Raw genomic sequence first — 20,756 nt, 5'->3', positions numbered from 1 at the left:
GTGGTAGAGGGGCAGACTTTTCACACATGGGCAGTGTCCTCATCATGAATGCTCACTTCTTACTTCACACAATCACTCCTTAACACTTGCTAAATGTGGCTTGAAAAAAATGCAGGTTGGCATGCCTACAATCCATCGAGGGTTTATCGAGACTGTATTGTGTGAGTATCTCACATATCCTCGGAAGATCTTGACATTCTCTCATGAGTGAGCCTCCGGCAGGCGAGGCTGGGTCATGTAACCCACATGCCCATCCACCACATACCCAAGCTGCTTTTGTTTAGCTGAATATTCCGAGTAAAACAGCATGGCACAGGCTAGAGAAGCGTTGAGATTATGGTGATGCAGGAGGACCTGGAGAAGTGTTGACTTGCCGATGACGTACCAGCAGTGTCAAGGTTGGCCACTGTGGAGGAGGCTCATAAAGGACACAACTGGATAGAGGCAGCTGTCCTCCAGCGAAAACGAGGGAGTAACAACGCTCACAACAGGGGGTACAGCACTGGGCAGATGAAACACATACAAGTTGGTACAGTAGGGAATGCAGAAGGTGCATCTGCCAGACAGCGAACCTATAACACCTGGGGTTGTTTCATGACTTACCTGTGAGCCTTAGACACTTCAGGTGGCCTCGGTGCACCTAGTCTGACACAAGTGCTGAGTTGACGTCGCCACGACTTAGTGGTAAATGGTGGCTGATGTATGGATGTAGGTGTGTGTGACTGTAAGGAAGCGGTAGTGCAGTGGTTAGTACACTTCAATGAACCCGGTGACCTGAGTTCGATTTCTGCTCACGGCCAACATCAGTGGTGAGATTTTGAACGTGCCCTCTCTAGGATAATTCAGCCATGATGCATTGTGTAAACATCATCACTGGGAAGACAAAGGGGGGCAGGCGTGGTCCTGGCTACATCAGCTTATGTGATGTGCCTGCCTTCATAGGTGCTTGCTAACAGTGCTTGCCACAACAACCTGTATAGGCTATACGATGTATAATTCAATTTCTGTAGGTGTATCTAGCAAGTGTGCGTTGGGGTGTGTAAAGAAGTGTTTGTGCTTGCCTTAGGGGTCAGCTTTCAAGTATGTGCATGTGTGTTGCAAAGTATTGGAATGTGTTAGGGGAGTGGTGGTGCAGTGGTTAGCGCACTCCTCTTTGGACCTGAATCCAATTCCTATCCTTGGCTGTCATCAATTGTGAATTATAGCTGAACCAGTATTGGGCACCTCTACGTTCTCAATAATCCTTAACTGACCAGCGTGGTGAAATGTGGTCAAACAACCATGATGCCTGACAACATGGAGATTGAACAAAGGGCTGTACATTTTTATCTAAATTAAATGTAAGGAAACAATGGGGCCTGTTAGGTGATTGCTAGTATGTAAGGGAATCGTGGGGCCTTATAGGTGATTGCTAACAGCACTAGCCCCTCGAATCCATAGCTGGGGGAATCTGCATGGTTATTAGTAACCGTAAACACATTGTGTCGAACCTGTACATTATCAGTTAAATGCACTAGTGACTGGTAGTGAACCTTGTTCGCATTCTGTCAGTTTTAGCATCACGCTCTAAAAGAAGTGGTTTTATTTTATGATGATGGTAATGGAGTTCTTATGTTTGTAAGAGTCTAGCACTTAACGTAGGGAAATAGATAACTTTAGGCTGATGATTCCCTATGATTCAAATCGGTCAATCTCTGGGCCAAATATTGTGGGTGTCCAAATGAGAAATTTCTCAGTTTCAGATTTTTCTAGCTATAACTATAACCTCTACTATACTTATGCCAAATTGTAGCTTTCTAGCCTGTCCAAAATATTTATATTTACATCAGTGACTACCAATTGCCTATACTTATTAGATGTGTTCTCGTAGTCATTATCGATGTTTATTATTTAGGAGATGCAGTTGCATTTAGATGCTATATAAATCAAAAATATGATTATTATGTACTCATTTCACGATCTTAAGGTTGCGAGTTCTAATTTCAGACAGGTTTATTCCTTCCCATCAACATCATAACCATTATCGATTATCGTCATGGTCATCATCATGATCATTATTATCATGATCTTCATTGTTATCACAGTTAGCACTAGGATCATCATCATCATCATAACCATCGTCAGCATCATCACCATCCCTGTCAGGGGTAATAGGAATGTGAAGTTTTCACCAGAGGCTCGGAACTGCCAAAGCGGGTACTGTCCAATGTTCAACAGACCGTGGAGACGCTTGACATTTATGACAGTAACTTTTTGTTCCGTGGCTGTTGAGTCCATTGTGCATGAGTCCTGGCAGTAGGCGTAGACGACATGTTGGTGATTTATGCCTGTGTGCACGCTCATCGTTATGGCCAACAACATTGGCAAATATCTGAACCGGTCCTGAGCTGCCCCTTGATTGACTCGGCTTATAATAAGTATCCGGTGCAGTGCATAAGCATCGGCACTGTAGAAATAAAGGCAGCTGGCCGTGTTGCTGGCCACATCAATAACTCGTATGCCATGCTGGCCTTAATAGGTGCCCACTAACAGCACTTGCCCGAACAGCCTATAAAGGCTATTCGGAGGATCTTTGGTACGAGATATGTGCGACGTGGTTCCTTGTGTATATTAACAGCTGTGCTTTTGCCAAGTTTTCCACAGGCTGGCCTTTGCTCCGTCCTTGGGTTTATCCATGTCTGACCATGTGTGAAACATAAGGGTTTCTTCCTTAATTTGGAGCTTTCGTGACTGCAGGAATTATTCTTTGGTTCTTTCGGTAAAGTCACGTATAAAGATATTATTTAATTCACGTATTATTTTATCTTTATACGTGACTTTACCGAAAGAACCAAAGAATAAGGGTTTCTGGTTGACTCCTGCAGGTACAAATTGGATGGCTGGGTCATGTAGCCCATATAACCCAGCCACCGCATGCCCGAGCAGCTTCTGATTTGCTGGATAAAGTGAGATTAACAGGCCCTATATGGGTTAGAGAATAGAGGGCAGGAAGTGGTATGGGGAGACCTGGAGCAGAATGGCTTTACCGACACGAGTATCAGCAATGTCAAGACCGGCCTGCGTGTGTGGAGGAGGCTCGTGAAGGATGATACTGGTGGATGGTGGCAGCCCCCCTCCAGCAACAAAAGTAGGCAGAGGAGCAACGTTCACAAGATCGGGCAGAGCGGTTGTGCAGTTAAAAGATATCGAGTGACAGTGGCAGGAGGCACGGGGACACATTTGGCTTGGATTCTATCTGTCTGCCCATTTTGCCTGGGTCTGTCCTATACCCCCCCCCATGTCAGCAAGGCTCCATCACTACATGTGGCCTTGTTTTGTACAACATTTGGCAGAAGTGCAATGCTGACATCACCACCGATTAGCGTTTTAGCTCTGAAGCTCTGAATAAGGGTTGCATTGTGTGTGCGTATGTATTGTGTATTTGCGTTTATATAAAATGCGAATGCACGTGTTGTGTTTTTGTGTTTGCGTGAACATATGCATTTGTGTGTGCGTGTTCTGATGTGGTTTTTGTGTGCATTGAAGTGTATGATTGTGGATGCGTGCAAGCACGGATGTGAGTGTGTGTGTGTGCACGCGTGTAAATTAAGCCGCTCTGCTCTCTGAATAATTTATTTCGGTTCAGGCAGCTTAGTGAGAAATCTATAGTGCGTGTGCATGGATGACAGTTTTTTCGTACAAGTGTGTGTGTGTGTGCATGGATGCGAGCGTGTACATGTGTGTATGGAGGCTATTGTGTACAAGTGTGTATGTGTTTATGGATGTGTGTGTGTACAAGTGTAATGGTTATCGCGCTGCACTACAAACCGGCAACCCGAGTTCGATTCCAGCTCACGCCCAAGACCGGTGGCAATTATTTGAACCGGTCCTGGGCCTCCCCTAGGTCGACTCAGCCTCAAATGTCTACCTGGTGCTGTATGTAAAAATTGCTATGAGACAAAGGCGGCTCGGCATGGTGCTGGCCACCCATCCCTCGTGTGCTGTGCTGACCTTCATAGGTGTCCAATAGCAGCAATTGCCGCCCAAAGTGTGATAAGGCTATAAGGGGAGCTTTGTCTTCATGTTCTGGCATGTGTGTGCTTGTTTGTGCTTATCTGTGTATGTTGGTGTGTGAGTAGGTGTTTATGTAAAAGTGTGTTTAATTGTGCTTGTGATCATGTGCATATATTTACATTTGTACATATCATAAATGTGTATAACCATGGCTGTTGATGAGATTCAGAAGGTATAAACCTATCTTACGTTCTTTTTAACAAGTTTGAATGGATAATCTTAACTTGGGTAAGCCGCTGGAGCAACAAACTAAAATATATTTAACTTTGACAGTGCGAGACGACCGGAGGTCTTTTCACTTTCTTATCGATAATTCTCCATGGCAGTGGATCGTGAGTTCTGCATGTATATGGTATATCTGAATGCCTTGACGTGTGCCCGCATTCACTGCCTCCATGTCTCCCGGTGTCCTCCCCCTACCCCTGTGTTTGCTTGTCCCTTCTATCTTCCCATGAACCCGTGTTTATCTGCGTCTTCCTGTGTCTGTCTGCCTGTACCCCCCCTCTGTGCCCCCCCCCACCATGCCCCCCCCCCCTGTGTCCCCTCTGCATCCCCTCCATGTCGTCCCCTGTATTGACCCCCCCCCTCGCATTCCCACCTTGTCCCCTATGTCCCCACCACATCCCCCCTGCCTGTGCCCCCCCCTGTCTGTGCCCCCCCCCCATGCCACCCCACCATGTTTCCCCATCCGTCCCTCCCCCATGTCCCATCATGTGTCCCCTGTATCACCCCCATGTCCCCGAGCCAGGCGTGGCGGCGCCGCTGGTTCGTACTGCGCCAGGAGGAGCTGCTGTATTTCCGCAATGACCGCGCACGCAAGCCGATCCGTACCATCCCCCTCTCCGCCTGCCTGCAGGTCGACTCTGGCCTCGCCTTCAGCAAGGTGGAGCGGGGGCACTGGAGGTCTGGGGAGCAAAAAGGGTTACAGGGGTCGTGGACAGCACGGGGAGGCGTAATGGGGTGTTCGGGGGGAGACAGGAGTGTGAGAGGTAGAGACGTCACGAGGAATCAAGTGGACGTGGAGAGAGGGGGGCATAAGAGCGTGTGAGACGCAGAGGAGGTCACAGGTACTCTGGGAGTGTGAGGCCTAGGGGGGGAAGGATGCACGCACCCATGTATTCACAATTGCACACGGCACGCACTCACAACATTGTGTGTGTGTGCAGGATGGGGCTAAGGGCAGCTTTGTGTTTGACGTACGCACGGAAGCACGCACCTTCTACCTGGTGGCCGAGAATGAGGAGGAGATGGTGGCCTGGGTCCGTGCGCTCTGCTCCCTCTGCGGCTTCAATGAAACTGCACAGGGTGCGCACGCACATACACACACATGCATGTATGCATGCACTGCAACTAAAGTTCAACTATGCATTTTTCCTGAAATTACATTGGAGAGGATGACCCAAAGTCTACTAAGGGCAGACAAAAGTGGAGAGAGTTGACAGCCAAGGAGGCCCTACGACTGTTGATGGGATTGATGATTAATGTTGCTCGCAAAAGTGTTGTTATCTGTGTTGCTCCCTTAACAAAGGCTGCAACACTGGAGAAAGTTTCATTGGGATTTTGAAATAGTTTTCTTGTTGCGAATGCATCAAGCACAGACTTGGCTGGATGTGGTCATGTGGCCATCATGGCAATGCTAATTTCAACATGGCCGACTTTTTATGCATAACAGTGCTGATATATGTATTGAGAACACTGTTACCAAGATATTTTACTTGTCTTTAAAATTTTATCAAGTTAAAACTTCAATTTATAGATTAATTCGTATTTTTTTATTTATTTGTATATGAAGCTGAGTAAGCACCTTTCTTTGCATAAATTCCCTGTAAGGCTCTCTTGGTCGGGCCAGCTTGCCAAGGCAAGAGGGGAGGGCAGGGATGGGCCTTGGCCTCTACTTTATCATACATAAACATTCACCCTCATTGAGTTAATTTGTGTTGCAAAACAGACACAACAAGGTTTCAGTGTTTAACCTAGGATGTTGCGCGACATTTGCACAAAGCAAAGTTAAGTGCAAGAAGGTTGCATCGGTTAACTTCAGCTTTGCACGCGCACTTACACATGTACAAAGACAAAGATCTTCCTGTAGCCGGGCGGGGCGGTAATAGTGCACGCCTGTAATCCAGCACTGAAGATGAGGGTTGGGAGAACACACCAATATCGTGAAACTCACTTCCCGTGAGCATCAAAGTTGCCACACCCTGGCTTGAAGGGAAATGGCAGTACAGCAAGTGGATTCATCTCCATCTGTTTCCATCAATATGGGGATAGAGTGGTTCCTCCCTCGCATGTGTGGATTTTCTCCGGGAACTGTGGTTTCCTCCTTTTGTGTAGGAACTCTCATTAATTGGCCGAAAACATCTTAATATATAGAGAACCATGGAGCTTGTGCAATTGTTGGTGCCGCCTGGCTACCTTATCGCTTGTCTGTGGTTCCTTGTGCCGCTGAGTTGTTCTCGGTCTTTGAGAACGAGCAAAAACTACGTATTACAAGTCTAAATTCTTATTATCTTTAGGCTGTTGGGGAAAAAATGCTGTGGTGGTGTATCTAGCACACTACTGATTGACTTTATCTCTCCCATGCTGTTGTTTACACACCGCACTGGGTACTCCTTTAAGGCTGAGTCAACCTCACGGAGGGCTAATACCGGCAAAAAAACATTTGGCACCGATATTAGCTGAAGCCGAGATTCTGACTGATGGCCAAGTTTGTAGTGCAGTGCACTGACCACTGCATCACTGCTCCCCACTTATGCATGTACACTCACACACTCTTTGTATACCCAAATGCATACCGGTGCACGCGCGCAGTCAATAACTGCTGTTCCCCATGTAGATGATGGAATTTTCATCACAGCACTCGTGCCAGGCTAGATATATTTTGACTCGTTGGTACAAACTCACTGGACAGATCCAGGTGCTGTGGATTAACAAGGCTCAAGTTATTGATAGATGCATGCAAACTCTAGCACACATCAATACAAACATAAAGAGCCCCTTTATAGCCATTTAGACCACTGGGAAAGTGCTGTTAGTGAGCACCTATTTAAAATCTGAAACGGCACACAGGGGAGTAATTTGGTCAGCACCACACCCAACCACCTTCATCTCCCCAGTGGCAAGGTTTCCTCACTGCCTCAGGTACTCATTTAAGACTGAGTAAACCTCGGGAGGAAATATGATAGGTTGAAACACTGCTGTCCACGGTCGGAAATTAACACCAGGTCTCCAGATTCATAGCCTACTGTCCTAATCGTAGTGTCATCATATATATATAGTATATACACATAGTGTATATACATATATACATATGCATACATATGCATATGTATATATGTGTATATGTACGGTCCTTTTTTCAATCCCCTGCTGAATGAAGGTCATGCTGCACTTCTGCCTGTTGGTGGGGGTTATTTGATCATACTTCACCATGCTGGTGAATGCGAGTTAGTGAAAGCAGAGAACATAGACCTAAAATCATAGGAGTACAGTTTTAAAATTGATCTACATGGTGCCCCGCAAGCCCTATGAATACCTGCTTTTTGCATGGTCGTCACCCATCCAGGTACTTTATAGGCTCGCACTGCTTAGATTCTCCGAGTTGATACACTAGGAAAGATTCCAGGTCGTCATAGACACACACAGACACACACTCGGAATGATGCATTGCGGCCAAGTCCATTGGGTGAGGGCTCGCGGAGAAAACTTGGTTAGTCTGGGTTGACAGACAGGAATGGTTAGATTCCAACCCAACTCTAACCCACTGCCCCCCTCCGCCCCCTGGCCATCGCTCCTCACTGTGCTTTTTATTATACACCAGATTTTCTGTTCATTGTTGTTAACATTGCCTCTCCCCCCCACATTTTGTTGTTGCTTGAGGACAGCAGTTGTTAAATGCTGAATAGTGTTTTTCACAATTCCCCTCAACGGAAGATTATCCCAACACCATATGAATGATGAGAAACTGAACAGAGAATGATGGCTGTACTGTACTGATGATTCGTAACAAGGTTTAAACCAGTGTACAGTTATTTCATTGTTCTACTGCTACCGAAAATTGTACAGTGACAATTTTAAATCGTAGTGGCCTCAATGCTGTTGTGCATGGTGCACAAAGTATGGTGACGTTATGTAGCATGAAAAGGAGGCTGGCATGACCGAGCTTATCGTCACATGAGTACTTTTTGCCATCTACAAATCAACTTTTGTGCATAGTATTTGCACTTATACTGGACGGCCCAGCCTACACAAGCGCACACCTATGGGTGGGAATACTGTACTATGTGGATTTATATAGGGTGTAATTGCGCCCACATCCCAGAATGCTGTACAGAAACTGGGCATTCATTTCATAGAGAGACCGTGAAATAAAGGGAATGGCCTGAGCGTGGACTTGTCAAGTATGCATCTGTTAACCTGGTGGACAAACTTCCAGAGCGAGTGCTGTTAGTAATTGTGCATTAAAGCTAAAATGGAACACAATGGGGTGGGATGACACGCATCATGCTTGTCCACTTCTACGCATGGTGGGCTCTAGAATTGCCCTCATATTCCTGTCCCGGCTCCCTCCCTCTGGGGCCTATTGCTATTTGTCCAGGGCCCCAGTTGCTGTTGCATTTGGCTGTGCCTCAGTGTCAATCTCTCTATCCCCCGCTTCTGTGCCCTGACCCCCACCCCCACACTCCACTTTCTATTCTCATAATTTCATTTGTAAAGCATCCTGAGATGCTATTTAAAATTGTTGATGTTGGAATCCCTCAATCCTTGGTGAGCCTTATGTCTTTGTTGGCTTTGGGCAAGGGTACCGCGTTTCTAGGACGCGAAACGGGGACACATGGTAAGCTGGCAACTCTTTCCTCCATCAACCCTGTTCACTCTTCAATAGCAAAGCCCACTGTTTCTAGCACAACCCTCACAGTGAGTGGTCTCACTCTTCATGATATCGGCCCTGCCTGCTTTCTGCTCATTACGTCCTGGCCCACTCCTCCGATAACCAACCCTGCCCACTACTCTAGTAGTCCCACCCTATGCATGTGGAAACGCCGGACTGCATTTTTTGACACCGGGATTGTTCCGGCCAAGCTGGGGTTGTTCTGTTCTGTTTACGTGACAAACCTTACTAATTGGCTTTGTCGGGTGGTGGCGGGTTTAACGGCACATTTATATATTCACGCGATCTAACCCCCAAAAAAATCTATATTATGGATGACATTGGTCGTGAAATCCTACGTGTTAAACTGGGGGTTGTTTGATTTGAAATGTTACGTTGTGCTTCACGAGTATGTGTGTGTGTCTCTCTCCCTGTACAGGGAACGAACTGGAGGCCGGAAACCAAACCGACCAATTGGACGCCGGACCCCAGGCCCCACCCTCCCAGCCGCCACACCTTGCCGAGGCCACGCCCCCCATCTCCTTGCAGCCAACGGTGGCGCAGCCTGAGGCCACGCCCCCACTTCACCGGTCAATGGGACCTGGGGGAGGCAGGCTCAACGGGCATCGCTTGGGCAACGAGGAGCCCAATGGCTACCTGTGTCTGTACGACTGTGAGAGCCGGATCCCTGACAATCTGTGAGCACTGCGGTTGGGGGTGGGGTGATGGCGGTGGTGGCAGTGGAGAGTTGTGGTGATGGTGGTGTTGATGGTTGGCACAGTCGGGGGCACAGGTGGTGCATCGGGCCAGTTGTCTCAGTCGACCCATGGCACCTGGGTCTGCCCCGTGACCTCCTGCCAGCGGGCGTTCGACACTTCACGTGGCCTCAAAGTGCACGTAGCCTGGCACAAGCGCCGTGGTGACGTCACCGCTGAATGGCGGTTGTTGGTGTTGATGGTTGTGGGGATCGGTAGTGTAGCCTGTAGCGGTTCGCGCGCTGCGTTACGAACCTGGCAACTCGGGTTCGATTCCCGCTCACAGCCACCACCAGTGACGATTATCCGAATCATTTCTGGGCCTCCCCTAGGTCGACTCAGCCTCAAATGAGTAACCGGTGTGGTGTGTAAACATCGTCACCGGGGAGACAAAGGCGGTCGGGCGTGGTGCTGGCCACCCACCTCCTCGTGTGCCGTGCCGGCCTTAATAGGTGCTCGCTAACAGCACTTGCCCCAACAGTCTGTTCCAGGCTATACAGATGATCTTTGTCTTTGGTGTTGGTGGAAGTGGTGACAGTGGTGATGATTGTGGTATTGTTTATGGCGGTTGTGGTGATGGAAGTGGTAATAATTGTAGTGTTGATGGTGGTTGTAGTAATGATGGTGTTGGTGATGATTGTAGTGTTGATAGTTGTGTGAAGGTGGAGGTGATGAAATAGATGGTGGTGATTTATAGTGGTATTGGAGATACATTTTGAATTGTAATGCATCTAAATGCAACCACATCTACAAACGCTTTACAAGAAAAAATAGATGCATTATGAGTTTTATTATGATACAAGGGGAAGAGAAAACGTAGATTGATGGAAATGAGTGGTCATATTAGAGGGGAACAGCAAAATCTTAAGCCAGCCTGGATTGGGAGTTAGCCATGTGGATGGCCAAAGGGAGGGAGTTCCAGACTGCATTGGCAGCAATGAAGGATGAGTGACCTTCCAGATTGACTGGATGCTTTGACAGAAGACCTTGGCAGCTGGAACAGAGAACATGTGGAGGAAAGTAACGCGAGATTAGAGGGGAGAGGAAGGTAGGCGCTATAACATTCACGAAGGTGGTGGTTGAGATGACACTGGTGCTTTTGGTGATGAAGGAAATCGAGATGGGAACATTCTTGAGATTTTGTGGTGGAGATGTTGCTGGAGATGACACCGATAATAATGATATTGATGAGGGTGGTGAGGTTCGTGACAATTGTGATGTTTTCATTTTTCAGGCAAAGTGATGTTCCCGATCAACTCTACTCCGTGCCGCGCCGCTATAACCCGGCAGCGACATCACCACCCAGCCCCACCCAGGACGTGCCGTCATCACTGCCATCTCCCACCCAGGAAGTTACATCACAGCCTGAAGGGACATCTCCACCCCCATCGCGTTCCGATCCTGACCAAGAAGCTATGTCATCCCCAAAGACAGGGAGCTCACAGGAAGTGACATCGTCATCACGGCTCTCCTTTCAGTGCTACGACATCCCACCTCCTCCTTGCCAGGTGATGGAGCTAACGCTGGTGATGTTGGTTATGTTGAAGGTGGTAGCGGGTACAGGTATACTCTCCAGGTGAACACGAGGCCGTGAAGAGACACTTGTTCTGGAAGGCTGCCTTTCCTCCACCTGCTCCTATAAGAGGGAAGGGCTCCACCTTCCTCACTTTTTTCTCATCACTGCCCATGTAAATGCCGCTGTTACACCAGTTTTTCAGCCCTTTATTCTTTACCCTTTACCCCCTTGTTCTTATCGACAATGGATAGGCCTTGTGCAGCTGTCACACCTTCAGCTTAAATGACCATCTACCTGGTGGGAGGACTTGGCATCTTTCATCCGGTCTTGAAGTTTGGCTGCAAGCGGGTGGTGTTGGGGAACGCACCTAGGTGGTGCACCAGCATAGAGACAGGATGCATACACTGTAGCTCAGAGGGAAATTCAGAACACCCTGCGCCCTTATCAGGGGACAGTCTCAGGAAAATGAGGTCCCCATCCATTCAAGCATAGCTACTGGAGTGGAAATTATCAACCGCTGGGGCTCACCTCATTTTCATAGGTTGATGAAAATGACCTGGCAGATGTACAGGCATTGTGGCATTGTGCAACCGGCCGTTTATCTCAAGGACCTCTCCCACCCGCACCACAGGTTGGTTGAACATGGGACGGTTGGTGGGAACTTCTACCGCGAGGCATTCATGGAGATGATGGATGGATGGAAGGCTGGTATAATGTCCACAATAGTCATCTGATTTTGTGCAATAAGTGACGGAAGGCAGAGCACCAGGTGCATATGGAGTTGCGGCAGCATTCAAAGGCTTCTCTCTGCATGGCCTGGTGTTCATCTGGAGAAAATACTGAATGAGGGGGCTGCCAAGGCATACAAACTTTATCTTACATGGGGATGGTGATTGTGGCAGCATTAATGTTGATGATGCCATACAAATTAAAATAATAATTATTGTGTGTGTGTGTTCATGTAGGTGGCGTCAGGCTTCTGTGGAAAGCTTTGGACAAATTCTGAATCCCGTGATTCAAAGGGTATACTTACAGTCACAGACACACACACGTGCATAAATGCATGGGTGTCATTATTTTTGCTCACAGATGTGTGTGCCCCCACAGATGAGGCAGAAGAAGAGGTGGGGTTCGAGTGTTACGATGTGCCGAAGGGCTGGGACAGTCCGAAGGTAAAGCCACGTCATAATGACTACACACACACTTACAACAAAGATTCCCGTGTAGCCTACACAGGCTGTTGGGACAATTGCTGTTTAGCGAGCACCTGTTTAAAGCCGGTATGGCACAAGAGTGGATGGTTGTGGCCAACAACAATCCTGGCCACCTTGTTATTCTCAGGGCTTATGTGTTTCATACAAACCACACCGGGTACTTACACACCACACCGGGTACTGAAGGCTCGGTCAAACGAAGGGAGGCCCAGGATACATTTTGATAACACTCACCACGGATATTAGCTGTGGCTATAAATCACACGGAACTCAGTGCGCTAAACAGTGTGTAACCATTCCCCACATGATGACACGTGCACACCCGTACACGTGCACACCCGTACACGTGCATTTCTGTGTGTGGTGAAGTGGTGTGTGTGAGAGCAGTGTGCCGCAATCCTGGTGAACAGGGTTTGATTCCTGGCTACAGTGTCCATCATTGGAATCTAGACCTGGGCTGTGGTCTCTCCTATGTCAATGCCAATAGGTCAACATCAGCCACAGAGAGATGATGTCAATGTCAGAGAATGGTCCCTTCCCAGGAATTAATATTGGTTCCCCTTCAAAATATTTGTACCACTTTAGTGTTTTTGTTACAGGGTAAATCTGTCTTTGTATTTAGCTCTATATCCATGCATTTTCAGCTCAAACTTAAATTTTCTGATGAGTTTCCTAAATTATGTTTTAAACAGTTTCTCTATATGTATGTACTTTGCAATGGACCAAAAGTAAAGTAGCACTTAAACCAAGCCCAAATTAATGTTCAGTGGTGGGAACAAATACTTGTCCCCCTGAGGTTACAAATATTGACCAATTATTTGTTCCTGGGGGAAAAAACATTTCGGGGAAACAATATTTGCTGACACCACGTACTCGTGGACCATGACAGCCTGAATAGGTAATCATGAACGGCACTTGTTCCAATGTTCTGTAAAGATAATTGTGGCATTCTTGTGTGTGTGTGTGCGTGTGCGCACGTGCGCACATTTAGCCCGGACCCAAGAACCGCCATGACCTGAGCCCCCCGGAGAATTACGTAGCCATGGAGACCAGCAGTCGGTCCCCATCACGCTCCGTCACTATGGAGACCTGTGGGCGATCTGTCACCCTGGATACTAGCAGCCGGTCCTCATCACGCTCTGTCACCATGGAGACCGGCGGGCATTATGTCGAGATCAGCAGTCGCTCCCACTCACGCTCCGTCACCACGGAGATGAGTGGACGCTGGTCTCCGCTGCCTGCCGGATCTGGCTCCGTGTTTGGACCTACATCAGCTACTGCTACGAAGCCCGGAACGGAGGTTGGACTAGATGGGGCCGGAGGGGGTCCTGGGGGACGGAGGACAGGGGCCATGCGAGCGAGCAGCGTGGGGACGCGCGGGGCTGCGCTCGGAGGGGTCGTGCCCCCGCCGGCCCACGTTGGGTTTAGAAGCAACCCCAGCACACTGGAGGGCGGGTCGCCACGCACACCGCGCGCCCTCCAATCGCCGCGCACGCCACGTGCCCTCCAATCGCCGCGCTCGCCACACTCGCCCCGCACGCCACGAACTCCACAGACACTCCAGGAGGGACCGCCAGTCAACAGGGAACTAAAGCCCAACCGGTCAGGTGAGGGACTGTGAGAATGAGCTGACCACACCACACTGCACACTGTGGTCGCCTTGAAAGGTGCTTGCTAAAAACATTTCCCCAACAGTCTATAAAGGTTATACTTGGAGTAATTTGAGTGCTTATGTAATTCAATCTTGACTTAAAGCTTGCGTGACTGCAGGAATTCATACTCTTTGGGTCTTTCGGTAAAGTCATGTAGATAGATAATAATAAAAAATCACGACGTTTCGATCGCAACACGAGCAATCGTCTTCAGGTGAAAAAATACAGCAGGTGGACTACTGAGGCAGGAGAAATATAGCGAGTGAGCTACTGCAGCCAGAGGTTATATAGGTTTGAGGTGGGCACAACCCAAGGGTAAGTGGGCGGGGCTAGAGATGGAATTTGCAAGTAAATGTAAGATCGCAGAGCCAGATATACCTCGGCCATTGTATTGCTAGAGATTAGCATGTCAATCTGTTACTGTAACCCCACGACTACGGTGCTGAAGAAGTATGCTTATGTAATTGTATAGTATACATCAGAAATGTATCGGTATCAAGTCAGAAATTAAGAAACTAGAGTGGTACCCAGCTTAGACTAGCCTGGACAAGCTGAAAGAAAATTTACTGATAGAAGAGAGGAAACCCCCCGTCGGAAGAAAGGTGATGAACGTGGAAGCACCAGGGCGGACACCAAGAGACAGGCCGAGAAAGAGATGGTTCCAAGTGGGGAATCAGAATACAAAGGACACTGGAGTGGAGATGGAAACGATGGCCCAAGAATGGGTTGAGTGGAGAAAGAGGATCAGGAAAGCAGGCCCCACACGAGTGAAACAATTCCAGGAAGGCGAGTAAGCGTAAAGTGTATACAGTTGGCTACATATGGTGCAAAAGAAGTTCAGCATACATACATACATGGGCACGTGGGTACATGTGACGTGTATATGCACATGTGCTTATTTGGTGCCCACAGGCCGGAGGCCACCCCCCCTCGCACTCCAATCCGGGATTGGTGCAAATGGAGATCTCCCCCCACCAGAACCCTCCCCCATCACCAAGACTTTCACACGCCCTGGGTAAGTGCGTTCAAACAGGTACACATACTCTAGCAGGGACACACAAATGACATGTACACAATGGGCACACACAGGTATATGCACGTGAATAACAACAACAACCGCCATTCGCCACTAAGTGGCGGTGACGTCACCACGACGCTTGTGCCAGGCCGTGAATAAACACATACATAGATACGCACACAGGTACATTCACATGGACACAAAGACAGACCCCTCGTATAGGCGACACGTCACCTAAGGGGCTGTTGTGGCCAGCACCATGCCAGCACCACAAGGACACACATAAACAGACAATCACTCACACATGGGTCATCACAAACCTACTTGCCTAGTTACGTTCCTTTCCCGAAACAATCACTTGCCTGTTGACTTAAACATGTTGGGTCCATCTTATCTGACAGGCACTATTTTAATTTACTTCACCGAGTGTTAACATCCACAGTGTTTAACAGTAATCTCTTCATTGTTCTTTGATCACCGCTCGCCACGTTTCCATTCATTGTGTTGAGCACTACGTGATGTCTTTGATCACCGCTCGCCCTCCGTCCCGGCGCGTCTCCATTCATTGTGTTGAGCACTGCGTGCAGTCTTTGATCGCCGCTCGCCCTCCGTCCCGACACGTCTCCATTCATTGTGTTGAGCACTGCGTGCAGTCTTTGATCACCGCTCCTCCTCCCTCCCGATACGTTTCCATTCATTGGCTACCACTGCCTGATAAGCTCTCCCCCCCCCCTCTCCACCTCCCTTCAACTTGCTTATAAGGGATTACATCTTGAATCATTGCTTCACTTGATGCAGCTAATTCGGCTGTGACGGTCCCACCTGATGACGGAGACTTGTGTTGCCTCCGAAACGTCGTGAATTTTATTTTGTTTTGTTTTATTTTACTTTCATTAATTTTAATGTTTTTACCTACGTGACTTTACCGAAAAAACCTGAATATGTTGGGTGCAATTCACCTTCTTACTTGGCATTAATCAGATATTTATTAAATTATTATAGGTTTTAGTCAAGATTTGTAATATTGAAATATTCTTCAAATATTGTGTACTTAAAAAATCTTGATGTAGTCCAGATCACCTTTGCAAAGAGGCAATGTTTCACGTGGCCCCATGCTTTTTATCATCTGCTGGTTAAATAAAGGAGACTGCCATACACACGTACATGGGGATGCACATTCACAGGTACGCACAAATATGTTTGCTCACATGTGCACACAGACGCTGTTGCACACACTTAGATACACTCACATACACAGGGTTACATTCACACACCAGTGGAAACACACTTGAACAGGTTTCTACCTCGACCCCTCTCGTGTCATTTTCATACACGTACCTGATTATAATAACGTGTGCTTGTCTAGCTCGCTCCGATTGGCTGGGCCGCCGCAGCCACGCCCCCCATCCATACATAGTTCGGCCTCCAGCTCCGACTCTCACGATGATGAAGAGGATGAGAGCTATGTGGCCATGCAACCCCCGGTGAGGCTAGCCCGCGCATCCCGCACTGAACCGCATCGCATACATAATCACAAACATTCACTTACGCTGCATACCACCCACCACAAAGACAATAATCCCCCGGATAGCCTACAGAGTGTTGGGGCAAGTGATGTCAACATGCGCTTAAGGCCTGCAATGCGCACGGAGTGATGCTGTGGCCAGTATCACGCCCAGCGCTCATTTAATCTATGGGAAGCACATAACCGGTTAAGATGTCACCACTAACATATGTCATGGCTGGAAATCGAACCCAGATCCAAGACCGTGGCACCACTCCTGTGCTACCCACCACATAACTACCTCACCTGGTATACAGGAGGTTGTGGGTTTGATTCCGATCCTGACACCTGTATATTTGGAGTTTGCATGTTCTCCCTGTGGTCGTGTGGATTTTTCTCCGGGTCCTCGAGTTTTTCCCTCCACATTTAGAAACATGCTTTTAGAGTTTGGCTGCTATACATTTTCACTTGATAAGCCACTTCGTTGAGCTATTATTTGTGGCCAGGTCGATTTTGAAAAAGAGCTATATAGCTCCGTGAGCCTTATACCTGGTAAAATAAAAATAGTTTAGTTGACATAAACTTCTTAAAATATATAACGTACAATGCATACATCACCTACCTGCCATCTGAAACGCCTCATGCCAGGACTACCATGCACACAACACTGTAGCTACACTGCCTGTGCCATACCTGACATACCACACATCCTCTCGCGCATTGCATCAAAACTCCACACCCTTTAATACTGACGCCACTTACAATACACATCCTGCGCCTTCTGCACAACACTGCTTTATTTGTACACTTGTTTACAGCTTACTCTCAGCACTGCTCATTGCATGTGCGGTCATATATTTCTGTGGTTGTGTGTGTCACTAGAAGGAACACAACCTGCAATATCTGGATCTCGACCTGGGAAGATCGGATACTGCACCGAGCACGGTACAACGCTAGCCCTGACCTTGACTGTAACACTAACCCTATCTTTGACTCTTCACACGAATTACAATCTTGACCCCCCTACTCTCACCATAATTGAACCTCATCCCTTGTCGTGGCCCTTTATTGGCGCTTGCTAATAGCACCTGCGCAGTCTATGTGTTTTTATTGGAATTGGGTGGCAGTCACCTGTCTCTCGCTTGTAATCCCACGTCCCTCGTGCTCATCCATGTCTGTGTCCACTAACCTACCTCCATGTCATGCCCCTCCCCCTCTATCTCCACTGTGCTTTACTGCACTTTAAAAGTAAGTGAATATACATGAGATTAAGGACACATTACTGTACGTGAAAAAGTCGTATTCATGAACATCTTTAGAATTTTTTTACGCCATGCACGGATATTGCACTGAGTGGGAGCGGTGCGTTAGTCATGGAGGATGCTTGGCGATCTGCCATTAACATGCTAATCTCTCACATTAACATGCTAATCTCTCACATTAACATGCTAATCTCTCACATTAACATGCTAATCTCTCACATTAACATCGCCACCTCGGCGCGCTCGCCGTGGAGGATGATCGGCGATCTCACATTAACATGCAAATTGTTACCTGCCAGCCCTTTGATTGGTGGAAAACCCACCAACCACCGCAGTCGCCGCCCACCACTGACATTAACATTGGCTGCTGACATTTTGGGCTATGCCCATTTCAAACCTTTATAAACAGTTGTCTTTAGAAGCTATAACCCCCCTTTTCCTGATGATGGCCGCTTGTGTTGCGATCGAAACGTCGTAGTTTTTTGTTATTTTGTTATTTTCTTTGAACCTATCTACGTCACTTTACCGAAAGACCCAAATAATGTGGTTATGTGTCGTTGTTTTACTGCTCGCTGATGATAGCCACATCTTTTTGAGTAGGAGGTCTAAACAATAATATGGCTACACGTTCAGCTCTTTAGCTGGGGGTTGAACAAAGCCTGAGAGTTATGTACAGCAATGTGGTGGTCACATGATATGCATGCAAACCATGTTGTATGTCATGCTATCCTGCTGTTTATGAGCGCACCTTTGTCCCTTGCCCTTCCTAGTTTGTTCTGTATATTCACGTGCAAGAGCCGAGTTCGAGTACACTCTGGGTAATTGTGTCAATCCCCATGTCCCGTCCCCCTATCTCCACCTGCAGGCGAGTACCCGGGCGCTGGAGGATCGTGTGCACTACGTGGAGCTCGACGATCGCAGAACACGCGCTCTGCAGGACACACAGAGGGCTTGGAGCCACAGCCGGGCCCCAGGACCCACAGGGAACCCCGCCCCCTAACGCGCACACAGGCTCTCTGATCCTCATACACAGAGGTCCACCTTCACAACCCCCCTCTCCCCCCAATAATAATACACAGGAGACCCTGATCGGAATATACAGGTCATCCCAATAAACAGCAAGCCCCCTAATACACACATGCCACTGATTCTAATACACACAGCTCCCTGACCCTAACATACATATGTGTCCCAAACACAGAAACCTTTGTACCAAATACACACATGCTCCTGACCTCTAAAATATAGATATCCTCTAAACACATGAGTTACCTGGCATGTTCTGTTTACGTGACAAACCTTATTGGCTGTGTCGGGTGGTGGCGGGTTTAACGACACATTTATACACCACGCTACTGCTCTCCACTGACGCACAGGCTGTCTTCCACAAACAAGCCCATGAGCAGAGCACACCCAGATTTGCGCTTTACTGTACTTTCGTAAATATATGCAGGTTAACGCCTATTGTACAGATCTTTTGACTGTAACAGCCTTAAACAGCCACAACCAGCCTTTGTGAAAACTTCACATTAATCTCTAGAATGCGTCTGACTCTTCACACTTTCAAGACTTCTTCTTTGTACGGATACGGTTTGTGTAGCAAACAATTCGAAATCCAAATTTTAAATCCAGTTGATGGCTTTGGGAGATAATGAGTGTATGCCGCTCTGTATTTACTAGAAATGCGTGTAATGGACAGGCATTTACGGCGTGTTTTATTGTTTGGCTCGGACCGCCTCAGTCTCATACCAAGGAATCCAGATACGATTCACTGTCGACCATTGCCTTGTGGGAAAGCGAACCCCCCCTTTGAGGTCTCGTAATACTTTATCGAGATTGATATATTCTCCAGTATTCTGCCTTCGAATACAAATAAAGTATACACACTGCGCGAGGCTGATGATTGCTAAATGCGTTCCATATGACGTAAAAAGTGCTGATTCTAATTGGGCTGAGGGAATTTGTGACCTGTAGAGAGCGTTAATGAAATTATCCATACATCACATGGGCTGTATTTAGCAATCGTCCGATGAATGTAGGGTGTAACTACTTCCATTTGAACTGAGAAGATAGATAAATGTGGAAAGGCTGACCGTGGTGGGTCTCAAAGACTGAGTTTTGAGAAACCCTGCCCTATTCTGTTAGACTGTTGCACACTTAATGTCTATTCCTCACAGGGCAAGTCGGCCACAACACATTTAAGGCCTTATTTTCAATGACATTAATGATTTGTTGTTTTTCGTAACTCATACTTATGTTTTTTAATGCCCAGTTTAGATTTAAATATAGACTGAGTGGGAGTGCTGTTAGTGAGCACATATTAAGAAATGCACTGCAAGTGAGGAGTGATGTTGCCTGAGCCATGCACAGCCGGTGCTGGTGATGACCACACCACACAAGCGACTCGGTTACCACTGAGTTGACTTAGGGCAAGCCCAGACCAAGTTTGGATACCACTTGCCGCTGATGTTGTGCATCGTGGCCAGGAATCAAACTTGGTAGAGAGGATTAATGTGCAGTGCACTTATAAGAATAACTACTAACCCCACTTACACAAACACATGTTTATAGACATGCATGCAGCAGTCGTGCAGATATAGGCATTACTTTGTCGTTATTTAGGTATTCCTATGGTGTTCATAGCGAGCTCGGATACATTTTGTCTAAAACGAGACGAGACGTGACGATAAAGATGATGCTGACTATTGTAGTGATGTTAATACTGGTTATGTTGAGTTGACGCAGTAATGACGGTCAACATTTTTCGAAATAAAAAGTAAAATGTATGCACTGTCGTGTTATTTTACCCTAAATATTCTTCTGGGATGGGGGGGAATGGCGATGCTGAATTTGATGGATTATAATTATTTGCGGTGAAATTCGGATTTTGGACTGCTATTTCCACACGATTC

At 47.4% G+C, this 20,756-nt stretch overlaps 1 protein-coding gene across 3 annotated transcripts in view; it reads left to right on the top strand.

The window, feature by feature from the left end:
• LOC144718819 (GRB2-associated-binding protein 1-like) overlaps positions 1-20,630 on the top strand; it is a 24,035-nt gene extending 3,405 nt beyond the window's left edge. Inside the window, exons 2-12 of one of the 3 annotated variants that reach the window (XM_078594374.1) lie at positions 4,802-4,936; positions 5,220-5,358; positions 9,363-9,621; positions 10,913-11,186; positions 12,160-12,217; positions 12,302-12,366; positions 13,400-14,015; positions 14,973-15,075; positions 16,445-16,562; positions 17,465-17,527; positions 18,710-20,630. In XM_078594374.1, coding sequence (XP_078450500.1) covers positions 4,802-4,936; positions 5,220-5,358; positions 9,363-9,621; positions 10,913-11,186; positions 12,160-12,217; positions 12,302-12,366; positions 13,400-14,015; positions 14,973-15,075; positions 16,445-16,562; positions 17,465-17,527; positions 18,710-18,844 — 1,965 coding nt within the window. In that variant the 3' untranslated portion in view covers positions 18,845-20,630. Of the gene's footprint in view, positions 1-4,801; positions 4,937-5,219; positions 5,359-9,362; positions 9,622-10,912; positions 11,187-12,159; positions 12,367-13,399; positions 14,016-14,972; positions 15,076-16,444; positions 16,563-17,464; positions 17,528-18,709 lie in introns of all 3 variants that reach the window. The other 2 variants (XM_078594373.1, XM_078594372.1) reach the window with 2 other exon arrangements.
• The last annotated feature ends 126 nt before the right edge of the window (positions 20,631-20,756 follow it).

This window comes from Lampetra planeri, chromosome 5, assembly GCF_965212315.1.
Source record: "Lampetra planeri chromosome 5, kcLamPlan1.2.h2, whole genome shotgun sequence".
Lineage (NCBI taxonomy): Eukaryota > Metazoa > Chordata > Hyperoartia > Petromyzontiformes > Petromyzontidae > Lampetra > Lampetra planeri.
Note: the sequence above shows the minus strand (reverse complement) of the source record. Positions and strands in the feature narration are given on the sequence as shown.